The sequence below is a fragment of the Puntigrus tetrazona genome, chromosome 15 (assembly GCF_018831695.1).
Source record: "Puntigrus tetrazona isolate hp1 chromosome 15, ASM1883169v1, whole genome shotgun sequence".
Lineage (NCBI taxonomy): Eukaryota > Metazoa > Chordata > Actinopteri > Cypriniformes > Cyprinidae > Puntigrus > Puntigrus tetrazona.
Window position 1 is genome coordinate 18,445,277 of NC_056713.1, and position 14,724 is coordinate 18,460,000.

The 14,724-nt window shown below is 33.6% G+C and overlaps 1 protein-coding gene across 16 annotated transcripts in view; it reads right to left on the bottom strand.

Moving 5' to 3' along the window:
- Positions 1–14,724, bottom strand: part of nbeab (neurobeachin b) — a 242,452-nt gene that overhangs the window by 129,696 nt on the left and 98,032 nt on the right. For 12 of the 16 annotated variants that reach the window (XM_043258656.1, XM_043258667.1, XM_043258652.1 and 9 more), the window contains exons 23-30: positions 13,790–14,007; positions 13,054–13,207; positions 12,873–12,881; positions 11,671–11,851; positions 10,111–10,235; positions 9,562–9,669; positions 8,706–8,874; positions 6,673–7,114 (exon numbers count right to left, since the gene is read on the bottom strand). In XM_043258656.1, coding sequence (XP_043114591.1) covers positions 6,673–7,114; positions 8,706–8,874; positions 9,562–9,669; positions 10,111–10,235; positions 11,671–11,851; positions 12,873–12,881; positions 13,054–13,207; positions 13,790–14,007 — 1,406 coding nt within the window. The remainder of the gene's footprint in view (positions 1–6,672; positions 7,115–8,705; positions 8,875–9,561; positions 9,670–10,110; positions 10,236–11,670; positions 11,852–12,872; positions 12,882–13,053; positions 13,208–13,789; positions 14,008–14,724) is intronic. The other 4 variants (XM_043258657.1, XM_043258666.1, XM_043258653.1 and 1 more) reach the window with 2 other exon arrangements.

Genomic DNA, 14,724 nt, shown 5'->3' on the forward strand with positions numbered 1-14,724 from the left:
TGCTCTCCTGCCGGCCCGAGCTTGCCTTGCGACTGTACAGAACGAGAGCTCAGGACAAACAAACAGTAAAATCAAAGCAGTGACTGCTGGGTTTTGGGTATGTTTCTCTTTTCTGCTGTTTGTCCACTGCTGTGACTCGACGTGATGTCAAACTCGGAGCAAAATTCATCAGGAGAAACTTTCCAGGTGCGCTGCAGAAATTTGGTGTTGAGGTTCTCACCTTAAAAAACCTTATTCATACTACGCAGATTGTATCTCACTATATTGGATTAAATATGAATATTAAATATTTTTAAATTGTAAAAATATTAAATAATGAAAAAATTATATATATATATATATATATATATATATATATATATATATATATATATATATATATATATATATACACACACATACACATAAATATTACTTAGCTTTAATCACCGTTTAACAAATTAACAGAAGCTTTTAAATGGATTCTACATGGATAGTACTTTTGGAGATAAAAATAATAAAATTTACTAAATAAAATATTGCAAAATTGGTTAAGTTTCATCAGTCATTAAATCAAATGTGATTTAATGTGTATATATATATATATATACACACATATATAATGTAATAGATTTGTAGAATTGTGTGGTATTAAATAGTTTCCATCACTATAAAACATTCTATTCCATTAGATAAAGTTTAATAATGGGCTAAATAAAAAAATAATTCAATAAAAGAGTAGGACTGAAGCAAAAATAAACATAGAATAAAAAGAAAGAGTTGTATGAAATTTTTTTATATCAATAAACAAGAATAATAGCAAACAAAACATTACAAGACGACACCGTCTATCGATCTAAAATTCTTAATGGCTGTTTATTTTCATCTTGTTCTGTTTTTTGAACCTTTATGATGAGGGCAAATGATTCTAAATCCTATGTCATAAGTGTAGAGCATTCTTTTAAATAAATATTTAAAAAAACGTATTCATTTTGAATTCAACTTACAGGACGTACAGTACTTCACAAAGTGCATATAACAGGAATAACCCATGCCCCAATCTCAATAGCAGCAATCATCCCGTCATCCTTCCTGGACCCTCTCAACACTGGCCACAGCTGCGATCTCTGGAAAGCTAATTAAAGAAACAATCTCTAAATATAGCTAGTAAACAAATTAAACCATTAAAACGGGCCTAAATATACTAATCAACTCAATTACGCCTTCAAGAAATTATCCTTCGCTTTTATTTTCCGGCTTATTTATAGATGTAGAAAGAAATCACATGGTTTTGAGAAGCAACGGTCTGAAAATAGCGGCGGAGCAGAGCAGGATCACGAGTTCGCGTTAAACTCTTGACCTCGTCCCGATAATCTCCTGCATGTCTTCGCAGACATTCTGGAGCTTCGCAGATTCACGGAAAACCCACCTTAGCCCGATAGCGGCGAAGAGCAGGAGAGGATTAGTTTGATATTATACACATGACAGAGTCAAGTGCTGCGGAGGATGGAACGATATTTTGTCGGGGTGTATATCGGTCTGGTTTCTTTATCACCACTCGACGCGGTTGGAGATGCCGGGCTGATACAGAGATGTGCTTGTTTTGGGTGATGTAGCACAGGGCTGGTTCTAACGTCACCTGCTAAGCCTCCTGATGCCTCTCGGGGTGACCTCAGACACTGTACAGAGGATGGAGCCATTAGAGCACTTGTCTGGGAGACTGCCACTCGTCCTCGCGGCACGCTCTCTTTAACACGCTGGCGTGACGGGAAGCACAAACGTTCTGTGACACGTGCTTCCCCTTGAGCGCTACAATCAGAGAATAACAGGCCCTTATAATCACGCATGTGTCCCGTTGTGTGGAGGGGGTATTCGGGTAGATGCAAATACATATGTTACAGGTAAAAAAATCAGGGGTCTGTAAGAGTTTTTGGAAGAAAGAAAGAAAGAAAGAAAGAAAGAAAGAAAGAAAGGTATTGTAAATTATTATTGCAAAAATAAATAAATAAAAAAAAATATATATATATATATATATATATATATATATATATATATATATATATATATATATATATATATATATATATTTATTTATTTATTTTTGAAAAAAGTGCCAAATATTTTTGGTGGAAAATGGTTGAGACATTTTATTCAGGATTCTACAGTAATTAGAAATTAAAACAACTGAATTAATTTGGAATTGAAATCTGTTGTAAGATTGCAAATGTTTTTATTGTCAATTATGTTCAATCGAAATGTTTATTCTTCTTCTTATTATTATTATTATTAATAATAATAATAATAATAATAACCATAATAATAATAATAAATAGTAAACAGTAATAGTTGTTAAGGGTAGATATAAAAAGTAGTAGTAGTAAAAGTACATAATAATAATAATAATAATAATAATAAATAATAATAATAATAATAATAATGTTACCCTAAACCTTTGTTTTGGCAGTGTAAAAGTATCAGATTTATAATACAAATTAAACTTGGCCTCAAATTTACCATAACAAAATCATAATCATTCAGATACAGCTAACAAGTTGTATAGACAGCTTTTACGTTTTTGTTTGTTTATTCGTGCAGCTTGATGCTCAGTAAATATATGTTTATTTTTGGCAAACAGCTGCCGGCACATGCTATAAAAATAACTCCATTTGAGAACCACAGCAGACAAAACCGTGTGGAATTACAATACAGAAATAGTAAACAGTCCCTGTTGAATTTAAACATTCAGAAGCATTTTATAGGGAAAAAAACTATTAATATTAAATAAACATATCGGCATTGTGTGTAACATGGACATTCCAATGTAGAGTCAAATATGAGTAAAATATAAATCCTGAACCTCAGTTTGCAACACTTTCAGACATAAAGATTTGTGAAGCAATGCTTTTGTACAGTATTTATTACTCATATTGCGTATTTGACAAGTAGAGTTGATAGTATTAGACTGATAAACAGGTTTCTAATAAAATATGAACACTCCACATGAATTATTCAGGAGCTTGTGAATGATGTATGCGTTACCCCTTGCATATTTTATTAATGGGATTTTTTAAATGGACTTACTTTGAATAAAGTACAGATTTATCTCGGGGTAGACTATGAATAATGCAAATTGTTTATGTTTTATTTGAAATGGCTATTAGGATTACACACCGTCTTAGTGCACAAACGAACATCAATAATAACAATAATAATACGTGCTGGTCTAATATAATGGCAAACTGATGTTAAATCACCGTCACCATACGGGCTGATGTTTTAAAATATATTGAAACAAAGACGTATTTTCTTCGGCTTAAATGGACTAAAGCAAGTTCTTCATTGTCGCGGTCCCATCTGCAACCAGCTTCGATATTAATCGAAAAAATTCACCTCTGGAAAGTCCCGGAAAGACTGTGACGGACGAGTCGTCCTGATCTCTCCTGTGTTTGAGGCTTTTTTTTTTTTTTTTTTTTTTTGATGTTGTCACTCCCAATCTATCGAGCTTCTGACAGACGATCCAAGAAGCCTGTCCACGTCTGGCAGCTCATTTGGTGGCAGGTGGCAAACAATTAGACACAGCAATTTCAAGGCCGGCGGATGACATTAAAGCGTGCGGGAGTGAGCGGTACGACCCGGCGTCTGCGGACGGCCCCGTGTGAAAGCATTTCAAAAATAATACACTCTGCCATGGCAACTCATTTCTGCCTGCCAGCCTCTATTAGGGTGCTGAGGGGTGAGGAACGACAGGAGGGGAGCTAGGGGCGCGGTGGGCCGCTTCTGTTTAATCTGTCATCAACGCCCTGGAGACCCTCCCTAACACTCACAAACACACACACACACACACACACACACACACACACCTTTACTAGTGAGCGGGCCCACCTCATCTGTGGCAGCTGCATGCATTACTACAGATCCATTGTTCATGTGACTCCATTCTAAGCTGGAAGAAGCACATTATTTGAGCTTTGAGAGTTTTAAAGGGACAGTCACTCTTTTCTTGTTCTAAACCCGTATACGTTATTTCTGATGAGTACAAAAGATGATGTTTCGAAGAATGTTTATAACCAAACAGTTGACTAGCATACTATAGAAGTCAGTGGCTACGGTTGGTGTTATGGTTAACAATATTCTTCAAAATATCATGTGGATCGGCATGAGTCAGGCATTGTCAGAGACAGGTAATTTGTTGATGATACAATAAAAGTACAACATGCAACGCAAATATGTATGTAAAGTGTGGTTGATAGCTTTAAAATTTGTGTATGAACAACTCAATTAAATGGTTACACATTCTTTTAGGTTCATGGGATATTTAATAATTGAAAACAATCGATGTCACTTTTTAATCAAGCGAATAAATGTTTTGAAAGTTATCACATTTAAGTTAAGTTTCATTTTAGTTTAATTTCAGGTGTCACGGGGATTCCTTCGCTTTAGTCTAAACTTAAAAATATTCAAATAAATGGAAATGTAACAAGTAACTTTTTTTTACATGGGATATTTACAGCAAGTACCTATGTAATTGTAAAATTAATTAAATGTAATTATAATTTTATATAAATACTAGATATTTTTAAATATATATTTGTAATGATAATATAGAATATATAGAAATATAGGCTATTACATTATTATAAAAAATTAAAAAATATATCTGCATTAATGTATATATATGTGTGTGTGTGTGTGTGTGTGTATAGGTGTATAGTGCTGGGAAATGATCAATTACATCCAAATGTAAAGTTTTTGTGTACATTATATGAGTGTGTGTACTGTCTATATTTATTATGTATAATATACAAAGAAACGCATGTATTTTTTAAATATGGTTATATATCAAATATATAAATTATATGAATGTAAAATATAAATACGTGTGTGTGTGTGTGTATATATACATTATAAATACACACAGTACACACAAAAATCATTGCACTAATATATAAACACACACACTGTTCATTTCTGTATATTGAATATTCAAAGATACAAAAAAGATAACTGCAAAGGTCTGTGAGACCAGTATGAACAAATCATTAAGCATGCTCTCCAAGAATCCAAGACAGAGACCTAGAAGGCTTTAAGACCCTCCTCCCATCCAGCTGGAGATTGTTTTTAGCCAAAGCGAGCAGGTTATTCTAAAAAAAAAATCATATTTTCCATTTACACAATTTCTGTTTACATATGTTGATTCTGGCCAGCCATGAACAGCAACAGCTTTGCAGTGCAACCGAAGACATGCGTTAAGAGCGGAGACAAATCATGCTGAGATTTTATCTGGCCTCGGAATGTAAACACGCCACAAAACGCTCAAACACATCTCTGAGACGTTTTCAAACACAGCAATTCTTCCTGATAGAAAGTATGGGGAATTTAAAGTGAGTTGTAGCTTGCTTATGACCAGGAAAATCATTATGGCCATTCCTCAGGGGAAAAACTAATCCAAGAATTCATCACGGTTCGACTGTGATGTATTGTGTAGTGTTTAAAGGCACGGAAGGGATCGCAAGCGCACGGAAAAGGTCACTGTACTTTTAAGGGCTTTGTACGTATACATCTGCAGTAAATGGGCTACTGTGGTGCTACGGGTGACATGAAACATTTAATCACGGCACAGCCATATGAGCTCCCACTGCTGATGAATACTGCTGACACCTAGTGGAGGCTCGTATCATTACACTTCACCCACACCAAGATTCTGCCTTTATTCATTCATTCCTTGTGTTGTTCCAAACCTGAATGACTTTAATTCTTCTGTACATCACAAAAAATGGTTTTTTTTAAGAACGTTCATAACCAAACACTTTTATTTCCATATGATGGAAGTCAACGGGAAACTGAATGTTTCGGTTACCAGCATTCCTTAAAATACTTTGTTTTGTGGTTTTTTAGAAGAAATTAAGACAGAATTTTCAATTTTGGCAGGACCTTAAATCTTTTAGGTACACAGAATAAAAAAAAAATACTGGTTCGCCACAAGTGAAGCTCAACTGTAGCTTTTGTAGGATATTTTGTAGGTATATTATTATAATAAAGTTTAAAAAAAGATGGTGAGGCACTTTCAATGACTGTAAATGGGGACCGTTTTCTGAAAAGTTAAATGCAGAAAGGTGAAGTTTATCATTTTATATTTCATTAATTCTTCTGTTTATACCTGCTATTATTAATTGTTCTGTTTACAAGCACAGAACACTATACGTGTATATTATAAGCACTGTTTATATATTAATTATTCTGCTTATACCCGTTTTATTTAAGCTGTTTAAATAATTTAACAGTCATTTTAGAGTGCTAGTTGTACAACTGAATATTAAAAAGTTGCTTAATTAAATAAATATATAATATATATAAACAAATATATAAATATTTACATACTTATTTCTGCATTTATTAATACATGTAATTATTTCATTATGCATTTAAGAATTACATAACATGTATTTATTAAATTTTAAATAATTTGGCCCTCCGTATGAATCAGTGAGTTTATGAATTGGACCCCATTGACTTATAAGTGCATCATTCTCATTTAGATCTTTGTATTCTTTAAAGAAAAGCAAAGACAAACATAAAACTAATTATCGACATTATGCCAAAAATTTGTGGCATAATGTTAATGATTAGTTTCTGCTTGTCTGTACTTGTACTAAACCCACATTAGGTTGTACTGTGACAATAAGAAGAAAGTACCTGTCAAAAGAATGGAACTGCATGGGTAACATGGCTTGGGCCTCCCTCTTCATGGCTTGATGGTCAGGGTATGGCAGGGTGTCTGGCCCGCTCTCTGCGGTCTCCACAGGTGCTGCTACCAGGCTCTTCAGGATTTCCTTAACATTGATGCCTTTGTTGGACTGACTGATGCTGGAGATGGACGAGGCGGGTTTGAGGTGATCCACAGTCGAAGGCTCAGTCAAGCTCTCCTGTGACCTGGCCTCTGATGACAGAGTACAGAACAGCCCGCTCATGCCGTTCGGACCACCCATGGCATGGTCCAGGTCGGCCCCGTTCATTACACTGGACACCTGGTCGTCACCCAGTCCTGAGTCAGAGTGAGGGAGGGAAGACTCCTGACGGGACTCCTCCAGCACACTAACGGCATCCCTGCGACTGTCACAGAGGACAGACGGGTGCTCTGAGGGACATATATCACAGTGCAGGAAATGAATAGAATAATCAGATGTGATCAGGAAACTATCACCAGAATTACTAGTCTTTTAAATCATCATCTTATCTAAATTATGACGTGTGTGTACACACTATATAGATATAACAATATTCTATTAATGCATATATGTAATGCATATAATAATTAATGCATAGAGTAATGCATATAATAAAAAAAGTGAATGTGAAAGTCTTATAAGAATATATATATATATATATATATATATATATATATATATATATATATATATATATATATATATATATATATAGTGACAATAATACATTAAAATATGTAATATTTGACAGGTAATTATTTATACAAAAAAAGCTACAAAGCAAAATTTTTGCAGTGATCCTTCAGAAATCATTGTAATATTCTGATATTATTCTGATAAATAGAAAAATAGTTATTTTAAACAGCAAAAATATATTTAGGATCAAATAAATTCAGGCAAAGAGAATTCTTACAATTAAAAATCTTACAATTAAAAAAAATATATATAATGTATATGTTTGTGTGTGAGTGTGTGTGTGTGTGTGTGTGTGTGTGTGTGTGTGTGCGCGCCAGAAAATTGTCCGACAGCTATACATTTCTGATCCAAATGTCTTCTTCAGCAGAAAGACTGCATTTCTGTCCTTCTAAAATACTTGCAGTCAGAGCAGCATCCACTTTTATCCATCATAATAAACTCAAGCCCAGCTCATTGTCAGACCATTGTCTGTCTCCAATCTCCTGTCTTTATCCAGTTGTTCTCCAGATGTTGGGCATTTCTCAGTAATATTCATCAACAGCCTTTAGCAAGGTCAGCGGGGCCCGATTCAGCTATAAAGTACATCTGAATGCTGATTTGGGTGCAGACAATGGCCTGCTACATGCTGTTTGGAAAAATTCCCATCCATAGCCTTTCTTCCCTGAAATTTATGAGGGCGAAGCAGTGCAGTGCCTCAGCCTCTATGATCCCATTCTCCTCTGGTGGATTGCTTTCCTAATGGGCACTGACAGATGAGTCTGGAAATAGCAGCGCTGCCCCTGCCTCTGCTGGCTCATTCTTTTACGGAGCTTCTTTCTTTTCACTCTTTCTTCTCTTTCTCGCTCTCTATTCTTTTCACTACACTTTCCCCGACAAAACCCAGTCGGAAATAAACACATCTTACATTTCAATTAGTTCTTTGATGCATCCTTCAAACCGCTGGACACTCGTCCAATTTAGTGACCGTTTTACAGACAAAGCCAGCAGTGGTTTCCTTTAAGAATTCTGCGAGGGATGCATGTTTAATTTCAAGTGGGATAATTAGTGGAGCTTATGAATAATAGATGTGGGAGGTGGTGAAGAGAAATGTGTTGGACACCAGCTTGAGACGGACCCTGTGGAGAGCATTTTTTCCGATGTAATTTGTATCTAGTATGAGGCAGAAAAACTACCTGGCTAATGGTATTAGAGGACATTTGTAATGCAAATAAGCAAAGCAAATTAAGTTGTTCAGCTTATTGTAAATATATGTCAGAAAGTGGCATTAAGCTGAGCCAACAAATATAACATTAGCCACTACAACACCTGTGCTGGTGGGGGAATTTATCTCGTGCCGAATGACTCTTCCTGATTGGCTGATAGACCTGACCGTCTCCCGCTGGGGTTCCAGGATGTCCCGGTACTTCGACACCATCAGCACCGAGATAAAATAGACAACAGCGAGAGCCAGGAACTGGGCCTGCTTACTGTCATCCTGTGGAGCACAACACAAAAGCATGAAGAAGAGTACGGAGAAGACATTAGGCTAAAACATGTCACACAAAGCAGAAATGCTACTCTGAACTCATGTTTTAAAAAAAGAGCATAATATTATTAAAACATATATTAACATATATAACATATACATATATTATTAAAACAATTTTTTTGTGTGTACTGTTTATATTTTATATCAGTGCTGTTAAATAATTAATTGCATCCAAATAAAAGTGTTCCTTTTTTAACATATGTGTGTATACTGTGTATATTAATTATGTATATATAAATATGAACACATGCATGTATATATATTTAAGAAAAATATGTTGTTTATATATAAAATATATTTATATATAATATAAAAAAGTTTATAAAATATAAGATAATTTTTATTCTGGTAAAATATAAAATGTTTTTTTACATAATATATGTTTGTGAACTGTGCATATTAATCATGTACACACATTTGCATGTATATATTAAATATATAATATTAATTATATTAATATAAATATATAAATGTGTGTTTTTATATATATTTATAGAATAAATAAACGCTACATCATGCAAATGCATACGCATGTATGTATGTATGTATGAATATGTACATTTAAACATGGGGAGAGATACAAATAAATACTTTCTTCAAAGGGAATTTGAGGATGATTTGATGTAAACTCACAACATCACGAAAGACAGCAGCTCGCAGACGGTTGATGTCCACATCTTGCAGAAGTCGGTCCGGGTCCTTAATTGGAGAAACATTACTTGGAAAATTTTCTATGGTGGTCTAAGGCAAGAAAAGCAGACATCGTAAACAGACACTTAACACTTTAATTTAATTTAACAGTTGTCACACTGCAGATCTCGTTTACACATTCACACCGTACTCACAGCACCGAATCACACGTAACGTGACAATCTTTTATTGTGTGGAAAAAACAAATGTGGCAAGACACCACATAATGTACTTTCACTCTTTGAAAAAGACGGCTTGAACAAAGAGCAAACTGCACGTTAAATGTCACAATACATGAAGGTATAGTAATGGTAAAAAAGTATAAAATATTACAATAATTTAAATATGTTGTATATTACATAAATTTTAATTATTATTTATATTACATAAATTATAGGCATCACACAACAGGAAAACCCTAAATGCACAGTGAGCTGTTTAGGCTGTTTAGTTCTCGGATGTAGTAGTATGAGTGTGTAGTAAAGCGAGTACCTTACAGGCTGTGGAAACACTTTGCAGGCCCTCCTGAGACTTACTGGAAGACAAGGTGGACTTCAGACATCTGTCTCTCTGACGCTGACGACACTCTAAACAGTTCCTCACAGCCACACAACATACTGACACAGAGGAGGAAAGAGCACGGCATATGATAGTAAAAGGGTGGACAAAGAATGATGGAGGAGGAAGATCATACATTTACATAATTAAATAATTGTAAATAAACTACGAAAAACTGAATCAACTGATTCTGGGTGCTGATTAATCAATATAGTGTCCATAACATAACATAACATAACATAACATAACATTATATAACGTAACATAACATAACAAAACATAACAACATATATGCAACATAACATAACAACATAACATAACATAACATCACATAACAACATAACATAACAACATATAACATAACATAACATGACAACATATAAGGTAACATAAAATAACAAAACATAACATAACATAACAACATAACATGACAACATATAAGGTAACATAAAATAACAAAACAACATAACATAACAACATAACATAACATAACAGCATAAAATAACAACATATAACATAACATAACAACATATAACATGACAACATATAAGGTAACATAAAATAACAAAACATAACACAACATAAAACATAACATAACATAACAACATAACATAACATAACATAACATCACATAACATATAACATAACATAACAACATAACATCACATCACATCACATCACATAACATAACATAGCATTACATATAACATAACATAACATAACATAACGTAACATAACATATGACACAAAAGTTTTAAAGGAAAAACATTTTGATAAAATGAATTTAAATTCCTCAGTAATATTTAATGTGTCAAGGTATTTGAAAAGTAAAATCTAACACTGACTATGTAAACAAACAAAAAAATATTCATTTGATTATAGCATAGAAGCTAAAATAATTAATTAACTGCTAAATTAATTTTAGTAAAAAAAATAAAAGTCAAAGTAGGCTGTTATGGAAACTTATGCCAAACATTTTTTTAATAATATAATATTATATAGTTCACAACAAGACAACAAGAAGCATTTTGATAGAATTAATAATTAAAATTCTATGTTAATATTGAATTTTTGATAAATGCAAATCTGTAATATTATTTAAACCAAAAAACTGATAAACTATCTAAGTAGTACTGTCAAAGTACTAAAAAAGTCAAAGTTGGCTGAAAGAGTATTTTGGAAACTTAAAAATACAAATAAAGTAAATTTAAATAAAATAAAACAAAAATGAAATTAAAATAAAATAAAAATATGGATTTAAAATATATAAAATATGAATAATATTTGGAAACTTTATAATTTAATAATAATATAACTATAAAAAAAAAAAATACATCCTTAATATACAAGACTACAGAAAGCAAGATTAAAATATTTAAAGTGACTGAAAAAGAAAGTCAAAAAGCTGATGGATGTCTAAAGACATTCAGCATAGAAATGTATGTTTTGTTCTTTAAAATGTGTCTTGACATTTGCACACACATATACACAAACCTAGTCTGAGGCACTGTCGCATCAGTCCACCTGAGGACATGTTTTTCTCAGCTTCAATCTCGCTAAAGTTGAGTGAGCTCGCAAACACCAGCACATCGACCATGGCCATCAGCCGGGTCAGAAAGATCACGGCCGTCTCAGACGACATGCCCTGAGTCGCCTCGATGCCTTCCATTTCAGTCTAAAACAGACACACACAATAATCAAAGACACACAGCGTACTGTCTGATATCACAAGTCCCTTCACACGTTTTGTTATAACATTAATCACTCATTATGTTTCATTACAAAAGTGAAACATTCAGGCTGAGAATGAGATGTACTGGGTAAAATGTTAAAATACAGCACGTCCTGCGAAACAGGATGAGATGGGTTTTGGCAGATGCTTTCTAAGATTCAGGATTGCCCGTTGCAAGCTATTTTTATTTTGAGATGTGGTGCACTGAAATGTAGAATTTGAGAGTTTTAATCTGAGAAAAACGGTCCAAAGGTTTAAGGTCGATAAGATTTCTGTTTTTTAAAGATGTCTTTAATAAAATACATTAAATACTGTATTATTGCGACAGATTATAACCGTTTGGAAAAACTATTTTCTATTTTAATATAATTGGAAAAATTAATTATTCCTGTGACAGCAAAATTACATTTTCAACAGCCATACTCCAGTCTTCTGTGTCACAGCGCTCGAGAAACGTTTATTCTTATTATTAATTTTGAAATATATTTTTCTTTCATTTCTGTGTAGACTTTGATACCTTTACTGTAGGATATAAATAAAATTAAATTAAAAAAAATATTTTGTAGCATTATACATATAAGTCTAAATGTATTTACTGATAAAAGCTAGATAAAAGTAAAAAAAAATACTTTTATAAAACATGAACGTATAATATAATATAATATAATATAATATAATACAAATACAGTAAATTGTATACAAAATTAACCTAACTCTGTGAAGAAAAGAATTGATTTTCATTGTGTAAGTGCATTAAAGCAAAAATTAGCCATTAAAAAAAAAAAGTAGCTACTGTGATCTATGCTTTTAATAGTCAGTGCATCCGATTCTTGTACATAAAAGGAATAAAAAAAATACATATAACTCTTAAGGGCAATGAGAAAGTAAGACATCCATGAATGAGTGAGAGAAAATGGAAATGAAAGACAGAACATTCCTAATACACTCATGTCTTGGTACTAACCTTGGTATTCTTTGCATGAGCAAATAAATAAATAAATAAAGTAAAAGAGAAAGAATGCAGTTAAAACACACTCAAATAATGTACATAGACTTTCTGTTGCGTTTCTATGTGAAGAGCTCGGCTTGCAGTGATGTCTGATGCCCACTGGATGGAAGTATTGTGTAAGGTCTGCTGCACTCACCGAGGGAGAGGTGGCGGCGGACAGCAGGGGGAGGATTCCTCCGCAGGCGATGATGATGTTATCCACCATCTGAGAGATCAGGTGAATGGTGTTGTGCACAAAGATTATGTTCTCGTTGCTGTTGACAAAGTCCATGATGGATTTTGTTGAATGACTGTGAGGGGCGAGTGTGAGAGAACGACAAGAACAAATAAAAGGATTTACATCGCAATAAAAGCGGACATTTGTTGTTTACGACTCCTTCAGGATATGAAAGACGGTTTCTTTCACCGAATAAAAAAATGTAAAAAAAAAGGTATTCTCTTCATTGTGTGATACAAACTCGTAATTCTGACTTTTTTCAGAATTCTGAGAAATAAACTGACGATTGCTTGATATAAAGCCAGAATTGCATGATATAAACTTGTTATTGTGATATATAGTGGCAAGTCTTTTTTCCCTTAAAACCTGGACTGCATAACTTGTAATTGCGAGTTTATATCTCACAATTGTAAGTTATAAAGACAGAAATTTGAGTTTGTCACACATTTCTGAGAAAAAACAGGCTTCCATGGTAGACATGTTTTTGACATGAGCAAAAAACTAATGACTACTGACAAAATTACAGTTCATTCAACATAGAAAACCAATTTCCATTATATAAAAAAACACTGTATTTAAAATTACATTGCACTGGGACTTTGATTGTGTCAAATTAAGCACTACTCTAGAGTCATAGTGAAGTGTAGAAACTGACCTTCTCCAAATGTGTACATCTGCTTCTAGGGCAAAGAGCAGGTCTGTGAGTAAACGCTGGTGCATCGGGGACCACTTGAACTCTGGGATACGGAACATAGTGGTGCGGGGACCAGGACTGAACTGTCGCCGCTGCTCTTCTGTCATCGGCATGCCTCTGAAACCCAGATCTACTCGCAGGTCTCTGTCCAGATAACTACCAGAACGACCATGCAAACTCTGAAAGCAAAGAAATGTTTATAACGCCCGAAGCTGATGCGCTTAAAACACACTGCAGGGGCATTGAGGTGATATTGTGTTCGTCCTTGCAAAAAAAAAAAAAAAAGGCCTACAAAAAAACCTTCAGGCTGGGAGCACCTTTAAAGACTTGTATTTTCTTAAAAGCCAGCTGTAAGCTGAAGGTATGACATTTCTTGAGGCAAGTTTTTTGTTTCAAGCTGGTTTTGCCAAGCTGCAGAATGCATCTCTCTCTAGGGTCTTCGATATATCACACAGCACCTCAGTTTGGCAGGCATAAAAATGTCAAAGAACGAATGCTCTTAAATTTGAATGCTTTTTTTTTACAAATCCTGTCCTTCAAACTACAGCAAATCCCAATATCATCACATTTTTGCAAAATAAAAAAGTGACAAAATAAAACAGCAATGGCATACATTTCAGCTGCATACAATTAAGATATTTTCATTAAAAGGCTGAACTGTGTTTTCAGGACATTTTCATAAAGGTAAGGTCAGTTTATTCATTCATTAATTACTCTTTTTTTTCTCCGTAATTCAATTTCATAATTCTTTTTAAATCTGGCTGAAAAGCCTATAATAAAATGGGTACATTGGGTACATACATTTAAAGATAAGAAATTATTAAACAGGATATATTAATATATACTAAGAATATATTAAATATAGATATTTTGTAATATAATGTAATAGATTTCAT